We start from the raw sequence: 16,024 nt of genomic DNA on the forward strand, positions 1-16,024 counted from the left end.
AGCTCTGTCACTGGCAAGAATAGTCATTTACTTCTGATAATGATTTCATGTTGTATAGGTTTTATTTACTAAGTTATACTTCTGCACTTTTCTGAAAAAGGTCTTCTACTTCTAATTCATTAGATAGATTTCAGGTCTACATAACAGTTAAAGATGGAACCAGATCCCTCCATCCAGTCTAAAATATGCACACAGTGACGGCCTCTCTTGGTACCTCTTGCACTCCTTCCTTAAAAGTCTCTGAGAAGGTGGAGTCTGGCGTTCGCCTCTGTGAGTTCTGAGGCTGAGTGTTGGAATTGAACTGGTCAGGATTGAGATTCCTGTCGAACACCACCACCCGCTCAGGGGGCTCGGGGTGGTAGACGCTTGGAGGGATGCCCACCGCGAAGCCATGGGGCTGAGTCTCCGTTTTGATGGAATGGGTGGGCATTGTTGCAATTGAAACTGTGACGGTTGTGTCAGGGGTTGTCAGGTGACCTCTCTTGTCCATGCCCATCTGGGGTGTGTGTGGAAGGACAATATTGAAAGGCACATTTTTCAGAACCTGGACCCTGTTTTCTCCAGCGGAAATGAGTGATTGTTCTGTCACATTTGGGATGCTGTTCCTTTGAAGTGCAAGGAGAAAGACACATAAATTAAACAGTTTGTTTTTTCATTAAACGAGAACTAGAAATACTTCTCAGCCTTTTGGACAAAGTGAGCTAACACCAACTCCTCTGTTTGTGAGGACCAGCTCTATCCCAACCAAAAAAGTTAAGGTACTCATTCAAACAAATACTCATTGTTAAGGGCACCATATTGGAGATGAATCACCCTGGAGCAGAGCTAAGTGTTAACAGCCAACGATTCTGACTGCCTGGAAAACAGCAGTCTGATGCCCTTCTTGCCAAGCAGCAGCACAGGCAGACACACTAGGTGCTCTGTGAGTGCTTTTTTGTGGACAGAGTAGGCTCCAGAGCAAGGCTACTACCCTTCTGCACTAGGACTATGTGCCAGCTGGGAAGCACTAATGAGGAGATTACAGCCCTCTTGCACACACACATCCCCCCAAGAAAAGCCACACTGAGACACCTTGGAGTGGTTTGCATAACTTCACACTCTCCACCCCACCACACTCATTTCTGTCAGGATGACACTTACATCTGTAGCTGCACTGACCTAATAGCTAGTAGCCACTAAAAGACTCAGCCCTCCTTCCCTCCCAACAATGTGATCCTGCCCTCTCCTTTGCACCAATTCTGACACTCCCCTGACCCCTTGGCAAGCCGGTTCAGCTTGTTCAACTGGCAGGAAACTAATCACTTTTTTTTCCTGCTAGGTTATGGGTCAGTGGAAGACCAGAGTTGGTGCAAGCAGGAGCAGCAGGAACATATGGCTGAGAACCAGACTGATCCTCTCAACAAGTCATTCGATCAGCTCAGCCACACCACAAAACCTCGAGTCCTTAAGATGTTCCAATCTGTCCAGAGGAACAGGAAGAGGACGGTAGGAGTGGAAGCCTGACTTGGATGAACCTCGCATTTGTAGTATTTACTTAATCAGTATCCTTTTCTGCTTGGGGGCCCTGAAAGAGGCAGGGCAGGAGGGCAAAAAAAGGAAAGGAGTTCCCAGGCAAAAGTCCACACAAGATGCAAAAACAAAACTAAAGTCACAAGCACTTTGAAGTCTTTCCCTATCAGCCCATGCATGAGGGAGCAAATTGCTGGCATCTGAGAACAAGGAGAAGAGTGGTGAAAAACTGAGTCAACCACATGCAAAAATCAAAGGGTCACCAATCTCTTCCACATGTCTTGGGAAGGGCTGCCTGCGTTTCCAGACTGCACTGAAGGTGAGAGAGGGCAGCTTTGGCTAGGCCAACGATCTGACACGAGGAAACAGAAAGCACATGGATGGAGATGAGAAGCAATTTGCTTGCCTCAGTAATCCACATCACACCTCAATCCCTGTCCTGTTTCTGGGGCAGCACAGGAACATGGGACAAAGTAAAAGCAAACAGTTTCTTTCTTCCAGTGTAACGCTGCAATGCAGCAAAAGTTACTTCTCCTCAGCAGCTTTGGTGGTCTCGGAAGGGAAATAAGCAGACATGCAATAATAAAAACTAATACCTTTTGCTGTGATCTTGGTCAGCATGTTCTACCTCTGGTTTAGCTGTTGAAGATCTCCTCTCCCTTGGAACCTGCGAAATACAAGACATGCTACAACTGTATTCTCCCTCCTATACAAAAAGGAAAAGTTAGCTCCTTATAACACAGCCATTAAAGCTCTTTTAATTAAGAAAGCATCATTCTCTGATACCACATTATTAGTAATAGTTCTTCACTGATGCTAACGTTCCTATTGCTTTAGGATGCCAGGCCTGTCCTACACACCGCTCAGAAGATCCTACAGTAACCAACCCAGCCAGTTGCGCGAGGCTTGGACTCCTGTCAGCATTAGACAGTGCTAAAACTGGAGGGGCCAACAGGACTTCTTAAGCTGAAGCATCAGCACCCGAGTGAGCAGGATCAGATGATCTCCAGAGGTTCAAACTAGCAGCTCAGATTTTCCTTTCTGAAAGTGAACTGGGTTCAGTTTGCTGGATGAGCTCAGAGCTTGTGACAGGGAACAGCTCCACATCTCTGGAGAGTAAAGCCCCTTTCTCTTCAACAAGATTCTCTAGACCACTTTCTTAAAAACAGCTCAAGGCTTTCTCCACCCCCCTCCCTCTCGAGACCAGGGCATTTGGGAAGGAGCAGATTCTGACGTATTCCTGGAAGGTTGTGCTTCTAGCCTTGCCCTAAGGAGGAAGTTGTCCCCTTCCCCTATGAGGATCAGGGGAGAGGTTAGCATCCTCCTCCTCACGGGTCGGGAGCATTCCCAAATGGAAATCATACCCAGATCAATTCTTTCAAAGCTACACAGCAAATTCTGCACAAAGCTAAGATGATTTTTAGCAGCTACAACCCACCCACTCATATTTTCTGTTACAGTTTACAGGAGTTGAAAAGGGCCAAAAGTAAGACAGTGAGAAGCATATCAGGATGCTACAGCTAATTATCATATACGACCATTTACAGCACACTGGCCCATCAAACTACATTAATCCTTTTAAAAGCACAGGGCAACCATCTCTCACTGGATGGGTACTTTGGATTCACGGCACAAAGCAACTCAATATTGCTTCTGGCATTCTGCGCCATGGACAGGATTCTTCCTGCAAATGCTACACACCGTAATACCTGTCACATAAGCCACCCTGTCCCCCCTGCTGACAACTCCTTGCTGTTTAGTAGCTGAACTGGATTTCCCAGTTCCAGCCAGCAGGGACTCCACACGTATTTCAGGGCAGAAAGCAGAGGCTCTGTAACACCTTCACTTAGCAAACGGCCACGGTGGTTTACAATGCTCCTTATCCCACACCTACTTGCGACAGCCTGTCTGCCTGACTTTGGCTGTCCCACAACAGAATACACACTCACCATGGGTGTCCCAGGGCATGGCCTGGCTGCTTCTCCTAAACTGATGATGGAAGCAGGTTTGAGCTTCGCCTCAGACATGGCGCAGCTGAGACATGCACGCATGCGCACACACACACGTTTTCCTGGCTGCACTGCAGGGCCAAGCCCTGCGCAAGAGGACAAACTCCTCAAACCACAGCAGCCAGTTTCCCTGAACACGCAGCTAGCGCTCCAGCAACTCTGAATGGCTCCCACTATATCAGCAACACGAGCCCGTGGCGCTCACATCCCCACAACTGCACAGCAAGTCCACACAGGTTGCTCTGCAAACGCACACATGGCATGCAGGGCTTTTGCTACCCTCAACATGTCACCTGAATGATTAGAAGAAACATTTTTCTATACAACAAGGAATTAACTGCTAACACTTTCCACCGCTGATGCTGGCTCAACAAGCACATCCGTATGCTGCTTGCATTTGCCAGCTCAGGTGCAGTGCAAAGGGTACTGGAATCACCCCTTTACTGATAACAGTAACGATAAGGCTGATGACATAACTGCACAAAAAGCATACTTCCCTAAGTAGCTCATGATGAAAACCTAAATCCCACACCTTTTACACAATATCATGTCTCTAACAGCATCAGAATAATCGCTGGATTTTTTCAGTGACCAGCAAAATTCTGAGAGCCTCTAAAGAGCTGATACCTACTATTCACAAAAAAAAAAAAAAAAAAAAAAAAAAAAAAAAAAAAAAGAAGATTCTTCCAAACTGCATCTGGCTGAAAGTCCAACACTTACAAAACTCTAGATCTTGACCAAAAATGCACTTCCTGTAAAGCCTTAATTATGACAGTTGAACCATCAGTCAGATGAAAGAAAACTTGAGCAATTTTTCTGTTTTATACAAGACATTTGAAGGGGAACTCATCAGCTGGCTTTAACATTTGGGGGGAGGGGTGGAGAAAGCATGTTCCAAATGTCTATACATTGTCCCTAACAGCCTCCAATAAAGCTTTCAACCTCTAACCATTTTCCTTCACACAACTGTACCAAATACCGTTTTTTCCCCACTGATTTTTCTATACAACTACTGATAGGCAAACCAAAAGGAAACCCTGAATAAGACATTAATGTACAGCAAATCCCTTGTGCTTTGCCAAGCATGAAGGATCAGCATCAACATTTTCTTTGTAATCTGCAGTTTTAGAAATCAGAATCTATTTTGTGGATTAAAATCGTTCTTGTGAAACTATTTTTCCAAAAGCATAGCGAGTGCGGGCATAGACTAAAGCAGAAAGCCAATTTTCTCACAAAACTAGCTGAATAACATTCACATCAATGAGTCTGGGGCATTTTATCGTATGCGTAGGGTATTAATCTCTATATTAAGCATTACAAGAATATTTTGATACATAAGGCCATGTTCACCTCTTAAAAAGGCAGGCAAAGATTTCGAAGATAGAAGGCAACCCCTCCTAGACTTTGAAGGATATACTGAGGCTGATATTTGCACTCAGTATCGTTAAAAGGCACTGACCAACAAGTCAGCGATCTCAGTCAAGCCAGGCCCCCGGCCTCCCTGCACACTCAGCATAGAAAAACTGGCACTTCCACCAGGTGAGCCAGGCCACCGTAACACAAGCGTCTAACGTAAGTAGGATGCCTCCCTACCTGGAAATGACTACTGGTCTCCATTGACTTGGACTGGGAATGAAGACAACTACCTCGGCCTAGGCTTCCAATACTTAACATTGGAAAATTCAGTGAAAGGAATCCCACACATCCAGAAAGCTATCTGTTTGACTTTATTCAATATACCTCATTCAAACATCTCTGAGAATACCTTGAACGCTAGGGAAGACAACTGCTGTTGTCAAGGGGCTACTAGATTCTGGCAGCCAATGCTCACTAAAAGTCAGAGCGATGCAGACAACAGCTCTTTCAGGCTGACATTTTCCTCTCCACAACAAAAAATCTGTAGCATCTCAACTTACACTGAAGTAGCACATCAGAGTTCCAGTAAAAGCCCACAGTCCCACTAGAACAGGGATCACGTGAAGAAAAGAGAAGAACTTTCTTTCTCCTTATACATTTATATTCAGGCATGGAAATGCTTCAAAGTCTCATTCCTCATGACTATTAAAACATTGCCACCTGAAGAACCTAGAGTCAACAGGTAAACTGCAACTGAAGCCTTCAACCTATTACAGTAAGATCCAGATGATCTTACTTTACTGAGGTAAAATAGCCCAATTTTCAGAAGAAAAGACCAGCATTTTTTTAAATGTTAAAATTATATAGTTCAGAGTCCTTATGATCTATTCACGGTTTCTGCAAAATCCTCTAACAAATGATGTTTTATCCACAGGTGGAACAAGAGCTCCGCTGGCTGTCGAAGCATACCCGTGACAATCTACCTTGTAGTAATCATACAGCAGTCCGAGGGCAGCTGCACTGTCTTCATCACCATTGATACTCATCATAGCTTTGGTAGCTGCTGTAAGGGGATTTTCAAGAAAGGATTTCCAGGCCTCATCTTCACTGGTATAAGGACGTCTCTGGGAGTAGAGAGAATCATTCTGAAGAACCAACACGGGCCTTTTACTAGAGAGAGAGAGAGAAAGTCGTTAAAACATTCGAAAAACATTCTCAAAGTCTGCAGCACTTCAAGATTAGCTGCCCCACTTTCACTGGGCTCATATTCTGATTCAGTGCATTGCAAGGATTAGTCAAACACACAAAGCCCAGAAACCCAATTCTGATCTCACTCTCACTCAACGTAAATCAAGATTAATCTGACCAAGCTCAGTAGGATTACATCAGTATATATAAAAATCACAAAGCTATTCAAGAGCACAACTGACCTGCTAACAAACACTCTGAATCCAACTCAGCAAAAGTTCTATTCACTTAGCGGCTTACCACCTACAACACCTCAGCACATCCTAAGCAATACTACCGAGCTGTAACCTGCTCCCAATTCCTTGCATGCCTGCCTACGCTCTAGAGCCAACTGTGCTGCCTTCTCGTACAGAACTAGAAAGTGTGAATTAACAAAGCACCTTTCTTACAGAGTCTTGACAGAACATATGCTCCATCTCTAAAGCCAAATCAAACTGCTAGTGTTTAAATCTGGCTTTTAAACAACGTTCAACAGTTTTCTTTCCAGCGTGAGCATAGCATTAGCTTATAACGGGGGTGTGTGTGTGTGTGTGTGTGTGTGTGTGTGTGTGTGTGTGTGTGTGAATTGATGATAGCTACAGAAGAAAAAAAAAAAAAAAAGAGGGAAAGAAAGAAAAAATCCCTACCACCACCGTAACACCTCTATCCTGGAAGATAGGCATCCTTTTCATCTGCTATTTACCCAGATGCATTCAGGGATTGAAATATACTACAAATACAAAAAGTTGTGAAATACAAAGTTGTGAAATACTCTAATCACTGTAATCAGCTTAACAGTATCCTACATTTATCACCACCTTCTACCAAAAAGATTGCAAAGCACTTTGCAAATTATGTGTTCGATCCTTTATCAGTTACACAAGTAGTCCCATTGAGCTTCAATAGGACAACGTGCCGAGTTAAAGACACTTAAAGTGAGTGGGAGTTTCCAAGATTTACAGCCCCAAAGTGCTCTTATAAATCAGTACTATATAGTGGGGAAAAAAGCAAGCAAACAAACAAAAGAGATAAGCTTTTAGCCAAACCCTTTTTCAGGTCTTTCTACATATTTATGTATGCGCTGACACACAGATACTAAAATGCATAGTCCCTGATATCCAGGACATCACTTTCTATTAAAGACTGCACAGTAGAAAACAAAGCTGAATTTTCTGTATGGGGGATTGTAGAAGCCCCTATTCTCATGCAATGTGATAAGAAAATCCTTAAATGTCCATAGCAAATGGGCAAGTCCTCAGGTTAAAGTCACTTGTAAGAAAAAAGCAGCCAAAGTAACCTGCATGCAACTCTCTTTATCCAACTTTGCAAAGTTGAAGGGCTAAGTCAGCCTCACTTGGAGTTCAAACCACTAATGTGCTTCCCTCCAGCAACGCAGCATTCACATGGAAAAAGAGTAAAGGTAGAATCAAAAATACTCAGAACTGAAACAACCACTAACCTGAAATACAGCAAATGCAAAAACTACATATTTTTGTGCGATTTCTTTCTCATTGCAACACCCGAATAAATATTGCCCTAAAGGTAACCTACCTCCTCTAAAAGTAGTGTAAAAGAATTATCTTTAGAACTATCGAGAGAAGCGTACGGTTTGGCAGTAACTCAATCCCTTAACAGAACTGCAGGTTCTGTGAGGCAAACACGTATTTTTCTGACAAATCGACTTGTGACAAGTTTTAGGTTTCAAGATGACTGTTGGCACATGGATCTGCTCGTAAAGCAGTGGACATTACCTGCAAAGGCTGGAAATGCGTTTCCGACTGCGCATTTAGTTATTTCAGAAACTTACTTTCTGCTTGACCACGTTGGAAGCAGAAAGACATTACGAAAATAAATATTCTCTTTGTTTGTAAGGATTCCACAGTCTGCAGCGCTCCTCGTTCAGACAATAGAAACTATCCCTACCGAGCTAAAAACCCACCCTTACCAAAACACCGATCTGGCTCCATGCATTAACAGACCATCAACTGCAGCTGACTTTATATCTGCTTTTTACATACATTTAATCTGGTCTTTGCAAATATGTAATGCTGTCGCACCAAAGAGGATTTCTTTCTCCGACTTCCATAGGCGAGAAAAGTAAAAGGTATCTAATTAAGTTGCGACGGCCTCATCTATTAACTTTCACGGGAAGCAAAAATACACGTGAAAAATCCTAATCGCAGGGTGGATTTAGCGAGACTCCATTAGAGCCGAACTCGTAAAGAGTAGCGTATTTAAAAAAAAGAGCGCAGAAATTTCGAAAAAAAGAAAGTAAAATAAAGGAAAAGTGAAGTTTTCCTGGGAAGTGAAGGCATTTCATTTAAGTCACTGATCGCTCAAGCGACAGGAACGTTAGATTTTATAACCGGCCCCTCGGCCCTGCTGCCGCGAGCCACGCGCTGGGCCCGCTCCCCGCGCCCGTCACCGCAGCGTCCGGGCGGGCAGGGGAGAACCTGAACACAGATACACGGTCACTGAAGGAGGCGAGCCGGGCTGAGGAGCGCGCACCGGCACTCGTCGCCTTACAGGGAGGGAAAAAGCAGAACCGCTTCGCGCGTCGTTGTGGCTCTTTCAACGCCAAGTTTCCCGCGACACCAGGTATCTGCGCTTGTGCTTAGAGAGAAGGGAAAAAAAGAGGGGGAAAAAGAAAACCCGCTTATCGGCGATCCGGCTTCCCAAGGGCCGGGCAACGTCGCACCCGCGGCGCGGAGAGGCCGGAGCCCCCGGAGGAGCCGCCGCCGCCCCCGGGCCGCGCCGCGTTACCTGGCGAAGTCGCCCTTGCCGGCGGCGTGCGCCTCATAGAAATCCATCCGGGCGCCGCCGCCCCGCGGCCGCTCGCCGCCCGGCCCCGGCCCCGGCCCCGCAGCGCGGCCGCGGCGCTGCGCGCTCCTGCTGGCAGCGCGGCCCGCTCGCCGCCGCCCGCATTTAAGGCGCGGCGGGGGGCGGCCGGCGCGGCGCGGAGCGGCCCCACGCCTCGCCGCCGGTGTCGGGTTTCAAAGCGGGCCTGCCTCGCCGCCGCGGCACCGCCGCACACAGAGGCCGGGCCCGCGGGTCGCCCCGCGCCGGCCCCTCCCGCCGCCTCGCACCACCCCCGGGGGGGGAGGGCGGCGACCCCCCCCCCCCGGTGCCCGGCGCCCCCCGCGGCGGCCGCTAACGGCGGCGAGCGCCGGCCGCCCCCCGCCCGCGGCGCACGCAGGGGCAGCGCCACCGGTCGGACCGGCGCGGCGCGGCTGGCCCCCCGCGCGGCTCACGCACTTGTCGTAGTCTTGTGTCATGTCTGGCGAGGGCGGCGGAACTGGCCCGGCCGGTCGGGACGGCGAGAGGCGGCGGGGGCGAGCGACGAGCAGCGCGCAGCCCGCCGCACCGACGGGTTCTGTCGGCTTTTCTCGCCCGCTCAGGTGGCTCCCGCAGCCGCAGGTGGACGGGCGCCGCGCGCCGCCGCCCATTGGCTGCCGCGGTCCGCGGGGCGGGGCCGCCGCGCCCCGTTGGCCGGCCGCGCGGCGGGGCGGGGCGGAGCCGAGCCGAGCCGTTGCCGTTGCCGTTGTGGAGCTGCGCGGGGCGGCGATCGAGGCGGCTACGCGGGGTCCGTCACCGGTCCGCAGCCCGGGTGCTGCAGCGGGGGAAGGAGCAGGCCGGGCGCGAGTGAAACCCCAAGGGGAAAGTGCTCTGCGCGGGCCTCCGCCGGGCCCTGCGCACCGCGCGGGGCCGGCGGCCGCTCGGCTGAGGAGAAACCCCCTTTCCCGCTCTTTTCACTTCCCCGCGAGCTGCGCACATGGGCGCGGGCCGACGTGTGGTGCCGCAGCGGCTTCACGCGAGCACGGCCGGGCTGTCTCCAGCCGCTCTGCGCCTACCGGAGCTGCGCTTGACGTCCCGGCTGCCGGTCACCCCCACCCAGCGAGGCCCTGTCAGGTGCCGCTTCCAGGCCTCAGATGGCGAACCAGGCCCCACCGTGCTGCAAGCACGCGGGGCTCCTCTCACATTAAAAATGGGTTTCTGTTCTACCCCATCTAAACCCTCTTATTTCTACATTAAATCCCCTTTTGAGGAAGTCTAAAGAAGAAAAAAAACCAGTAATTTACACGGATGCTGCACCCACTGTCGAGTCTCGCTGCATCCTGCAGTCGCTGGGCACCTCGGAGCTGAATGCGCCGAGCAAAACCAGCCGCGGAGGGGGAGAGGGAGGTTTACAGTAGACTTACTGCTGGAAATAGCTCTAAATCCTCTGGGTTTACCACACCAGCAACATCACAAATACATTGATATATCCATCTTAGTGCATATAAATTTGAATCAGAAATAAAATATTTTAAGTTTCTCCTGGAGAAATAAGGTTGCTTGTTTAAGTAACGAATCAAACCCATATAGCAACAACACTGTCTATCTTATGCTGAAGATGCTTCAGATAGCTACTATCATTTAGAAATATGTACGCTAATAAGAGGTCTCCCTTCTAGGTCAAAATTCCTTCCCTAGCTCTAAATGACATACTCCAATGCAAAACTATAGAAAGACAATTCAAGCAGCCAACCAAAAGAAACATGAAACTAAAGGAAACAAGCTTTCACTAAGGTTCTAATCCTGGAAGTTGCTTAACATCCTCTGACTGGATTACAACTAGCATTCTAGAAATAAAATGCTTTGTTTGGATCTGCAAACATTGCCATTAGGATGGCAAAAGATAAAAATCAACCTTAAATTGCATCTTGCTCTAGAAAGTGAAATGAACTGATTTAAGTTGTTCTTTAAGACATGCAATAAAAGGTAATCTATAACACATTTTAAAATCTAGTTCTAGATTACATCAAAGAAAAAATGGTATCTGCTTGGAATTTTTCCAAAAGAGTATGAACCAATTGATTTCAAATATAAGTTACAAAACCAACTCAAAATAAGAAGTATGGGAAAGGATTGCTAACTTTCTCTAAAGTTATTTATTCTTAACACTTGTCACTTCTGTTCTTAGAATGCAGAGATGTGCACACACCATCACTGCTTTTTGGCACATGGGCATACTTTTCATTTACAATAAAATATAATACTACCCTGTAACTCTAAGTGACCCAGATGCAGTCTGTGTTGAAGGTGTTTACATTGCACCTGAATTGCTGAAATCTGAGTAATATGCCGTATTTTGTACTTCTGCTTAGCTAGAATTTACGAAGATTTTTTTTCCAGATAAATCAAAACTGTTTCCTCTGCTTTTCTTAACAGCCTGATTCACTGATGAAAACTCAGTTATCGACATGGCAATCACTTCCACATTCAGGAGACAATGATATAAACACCAGACTGTGACACCACTGACTAATCTGCTGGTCACAATCTAGACTCTGTAACACCACTTGTAAGTATATTTCTGTGATGTCACTAACTGGATTGCATCATCGCTGAATAAAATCAGGCAAGAAGCACAAAGGGATTTAAGAAAGCTTTGACTTGGGCATAAAGCCATCCCAAACTGATGTAGTAGCACTCTGGCAGGACTTTCCTTGCCCTGTGCTCACTGCTGTTCGCTCCAACTTCTTCCCTCTCTCAGCCCTGTTACCTCATTCTCACTGCTCTCCTCCACCTCTCATGCCCATCCCTTTACCTTTTCCTCTGGCTTTGTCCTATGTTCAGTGTTTCTTCCCTTTCTTTATGCATTCATCCCCTTTAAAGTGAATCCCACTCTACACAAGCAAGAAGCCTTAGAGAACTCTCATGTCATTTGTCACCACCTGGCTGAGCACCCTATCAATGTGCTACACCTTTTCCTCTCCTGTCCTTTGACATCTTTGTGTACAGGAACTGTGAGTTTTTCTAGACATGGATTATCTATTGTTACGATTTACCTAAAAAATAAGGCTTTAAAATCTCATAGATGATTATCATCACGAGCCACTCATAGCAGTCAAACAAACAAGCATCAAATCTGTGTTTTTGATACTTGGCAGCAGGGAGACAAGGCAAGGTACTTTCTATTTAATCTGGACCCCTAAAACTTTGGGGCCAAGTAGCAGGACTGGCTTTCAGGAGTACTGAATCTTCTATACTTTTCTTCAGTACACAGCACACCAGACAAGCTTTTCTTTTCTGCAGCAAGCCTGTAGTCAGTGACTATAGAGGTGGAAAAGTAAGCTCAAAGTTGAGCACTGCTCCCCCCCACCCCCCCACCAAATTGGCTTCAATGCATCAAAGGGCTGGGGCGGGGGAGAAAAGCCCAGGCTAGGTAATGAGGTAAAAATAGAAATGGTGGAAAGAAACAAAGACAAGCAACAATGGAAAAGGAAGCTTGAAATGCTCTATAGGAAAGGGAAGATGGAAAAAGCTGGGAAAAAAGAATTAAAAAATAAATGGAAGCACAATGTGTGAAATATGAAACAGGAAAATGAAAGAGAAGCAGTTTGCTTATCATGTCAGCATTATCCCTATACCTGATCTTGCAGGCATTCCTTAAGGATCTGATTTTCCCTTTTAACTCTGTATTTATTCCTGTTCATAAGGTAGAAACTGTTGAGACATTACAGACTATTGAGGGGGCAAGAGATACAGCTTTATCAGCCTTACTTAATACATTTAAAATGACTACAACATCAATGAATCTATTTTGCAGTAATCTACATTAAAAAAAATCAACTTCAAGTCTAGAATTTATCTACAATATCATCTTTGGCATGCTAACTAGTCTCCCTGAAGACTTTTCATCTCTGCTCAATAAAGCATTTCCTTTGGATTTGATTTTCTTGTACATACGTCCTACCACACAGGTTCATAGTGCAGTGGTTTTCACCATTCTGTCGGAAGCGTAGCTACAGATCAGTGTATGTAATTCATTTGTGGCACACTGTTCAGTGCTTAAGGTTTTGTGCCTAATCATCTTTGCCCTACAGCACAGAAACCACTCAGCTGCCCAGGTAAAGTTATAAACACCATGGATCTCAGTGACAAACTACCCTCCACTAAATGAAATGTTTTGTCACAGTCTTTTATCAGAATACCACAACTTACTATGCTGATAATCAGGCCAGATGAATTCAGTTTATAACATTCCGGAGTCAGACCAAGTTACCAAGCAACTAGGAGAGGGGCCATCATCAGGAGCCTTGCAGGTCCACCTTGCAGGACCACCATCAGAGCTGTGCTACAACCACCACCCCAAACCCAGACGTGAAGCCTGTCCACTTTTTGAGGAGCTGGATAGTTCACCAGGAGCTCACTAGCTCTGCGATCTAATATCCTGACCTTGATAGCTGCGGTCCTTGAACCCTCCTCTTCCTTGTACATGTAAGAAGGTGGTGTCTTGACCCCTCTCTCTTTTGCAGCGGTCTCTTGCTCCACACCGCTCAGGCAGCCCTGCCAGAGGCAGGACACATTTACCCAAACAGACACTGCTGGTATCCTCCATGAAAAGGCAGCACAGAAGCACCCTGGGACACAGACCAAGCTTGTTAGATCACAGCGTAGGCGCTAAACACGCTTGGTGAACTTCTCAGTAGGCAATGGCAGGGTCTGCAGCCAAAGAGCAAAGCCACTGCTAGGACAACAGGAAGCCTTGGAACAGGCACAGACACTGCTACCATCCAGAGCAGCCATATCAGCTTATCAGAAAAAACTATAGAAAGGAGGTATTTCAATGTGTGTGTATTTTCTTTTAAAACTACCTGATTTACTGATAGAGGCAGATTTTAGACGCTGAGGATGGGGGAGAGGGGAGGAGTGCTCTGGCTCCTTTGAAATGCTGCCATTAGCAATTGCAAACAGGCAGCTATAACCTCACGTGAGGACACAAGCATTCATCACCTCCTGTTCTGCCAGTCTTTACTCAGTCCCTTGTTCATTCTTCAAGCAGTTACCCAGCACAAGCAGCAGTGAGGAGCACTCTTTCATGTATACCTGTTTCTACATCTTGGCATCCCCTTTATGCTCTCTCTCATCTAATCTGGCCAGGAACAAAGGAGTTTCGCATCTGAGGAGACACAAGACCAATAAACACAGAAGAGAGACTGGAAATAAAGCATTTGGTATTTACCGCTAGGAAAAAAGCACTGAGAGACACTACTTTGGCCAGTCCACATACTAAGGTGCTCAGCCAGGAAACACATGACCCATACCTACTGGGAAGTACATTTCATTTTGGACTGAAATATGAAATTCATTAAACAAAATTGTCCTGACTCTTCAGTGCCTCTGAAACAGTGTAAAACATACTGAAGCTGATGTGAGAAGCAGATGGATGACCCAGAGAGCAGACAACTATTGAGACTTCACATTTTCAGACCTTAACTTTCCCCAAAGGCCTGCAGTCCCTACCCTTTTTGCTCTCAGCATTGCTAAAGCATCCTCTGACAACTTCCCATAAATACCCTGAAAGAACTTTTCGGGAGCATCAGCAAATTCTCTTTCTCATAAAGGCAAAGAAGTCAGTGTTAATCATTCAGAAGAGAGGATTTTTATGAGCTTTCCAGGAAGCTATGAGAGAGTGAGTTACTCTCTTGCATACCCTACGACATTACATGAAGCTTTCTCAAATCTTCCAAACACCATTGTTTCAGGGGACCTGTTAGAGCGTTAGGATGCAATTACAGGGGAGACCACAAAACATGGCCAATAAACTGGACTAGCACTGCATAGAGGCACAGGGCTTCCCTGCTTCTCAGCACTGTTGTTCAAACAGGTTAAGGCCCTCAGGCTGCGTTAAGAGGTCAAGGAGAAAGTCAAACATCTCCTGTTCACGTCTGGAAAATGGTATAAACTTTAAAAAAGGTATTTTAAGTTCTTCTGTATAACAAATGACCGAGTTTAAGTTGATATTGAGAATGTAAACACACCGAGGTAGTGAAAAACTAGTAAGGTAAAATTCCAATTCTGTTGAAAGCTGTAGCTTTCAAATGAGAAGGCTCTCATATTTCTCCACTAAAACAGTAGAGAGAAAGGTTGCAGTATTGAGGACAATTCATAAAATGTGGTTACACTGGTACTCTTAGAGATAGAAAAATTTGTATATTAAAGTATAATACACAAAGTACAGGAAAAGATTAAATTCGCTTTAGAAGGCATGTCCCAATCTCACTAACTGCTATGTAAGGTATCTGCCATTGCGTAAGTTAACAAAATCATTTAACTGTTCTAAATCTTCTCAATATATAATGTTCTGAAATTTTTATCTAAAAAAATACAGCTTTAATCTATATACTGTACAATTATCATTCAACTTTTAGAGTATAAAACAAAACAAATCAAGTTTCTACCTAAAATTTCCAGAAGAAGTACCAAAAAAAAAAAAAAAAGACAGTATCAGAAAATTGAACTTTCCTCATACATTTTCAGCAAACAGTTACAGAACAGAGTCATAACTTAAAAACAGATAGAAAAGGTAGTTGGAAGCGCTGGGTTGAGGTAGACACCCTACCCTTCGGCTATCTGCCAGTAGCTGACTGTGTAACCAGCTTGGCTCCACCTCAGGGTTACATTAACTGGACTCAAAGTAGTTGTCCCAAGAGAGCTCAACTACACTTCACTGAAGATAAGGCACTCTTGTGCTTCATCAGTTTCTTAAACATCACTACTCCAACATAAGTGGTGATTGATTAAACTGGATGGAACTAACATTAAGTATTTTAGAGGCACACCCTTTACTTTTAAATCTGACTCTTAACCTCTGTGTCCAGGAGGCACATGGCTCTTGATGATTAATTGCAAGCTTTATTCCAGTTTAATAAAGTACAACTTTAATTTATTCTAACATCTAAGGGAGCTTTGTTACATTTGTAACAATGTAATAATGAGCACAGTATTTTTAATTTATGAAACTCAGATTTTACTACTGAAGTAGTTTTAAAATAAAGGTATACCTATAATTAAGTAAGTCTTTCAAATAAAGACTTCTGAATTAAATTAATCCTTTACTTATAATAAAGTGTCTTTTTGATAGGCAACTCAAAACT

The 16,024-nt window shown here is 45.4% G+C and overlaps 1 protein-coding gene across 2 annotated transcripts in view; it reads right to left on the reverse strand.

Annotated features, from left to right (window-relative positions):
• Positions 1-9,463, reverse strand: part of GRHL1 (grainyhead like transcription factor 1) — a 45,237-nt gene extending 35,774 nt beyond the window's left edge. The window contains exons 1-4 of one of the 2 annotated variants that reach the window (XM_064508470.1): positions 9,357-9,463; positions 5,858-6,044; positions 2,106-2,176; positions 215-605 (exon numbers count right to left, since the gene is read on the reverse strand). In XM_064508470.1, coding sequence (XP_064364540.1) covers positions 215-605; positions 2,106-2,176; positions 5,858-6,044; positions 9,357-9,376 — 669 coding nt within the window. In that variant the 5' untranslated portion in view covers positions 9,377-9,463. Of the gene's footprint in view, positions 1-214; positions 606-2,105; positions 2,177-5,857; positions 6,045-8,864; positions 8,957-9,356 lie in introns of those variants that run through there. The other variant, XM_026097212.2, reaches the window with a different exon arrangement.
• Between the last annotated feature and the right edge of the window lie 6,561 nt (positions 9,464-16,024).

The sequence above is a fragment of the Dromaius novaehollandiae genome, chromosome 3, assembly GCF_036370855.1.
Source record: "Dromaius novaehollandiae isolate bDroNov1 chromosome 3, bDroNov1.hap1, whole genome shotgun sequence".
Lineage (NCBI taxonomy): Eukaryota > Metazoa > Chordata > Aves > Casuariiformes > Dromaiidae > Dromaius > Dromaius novaehollandiae.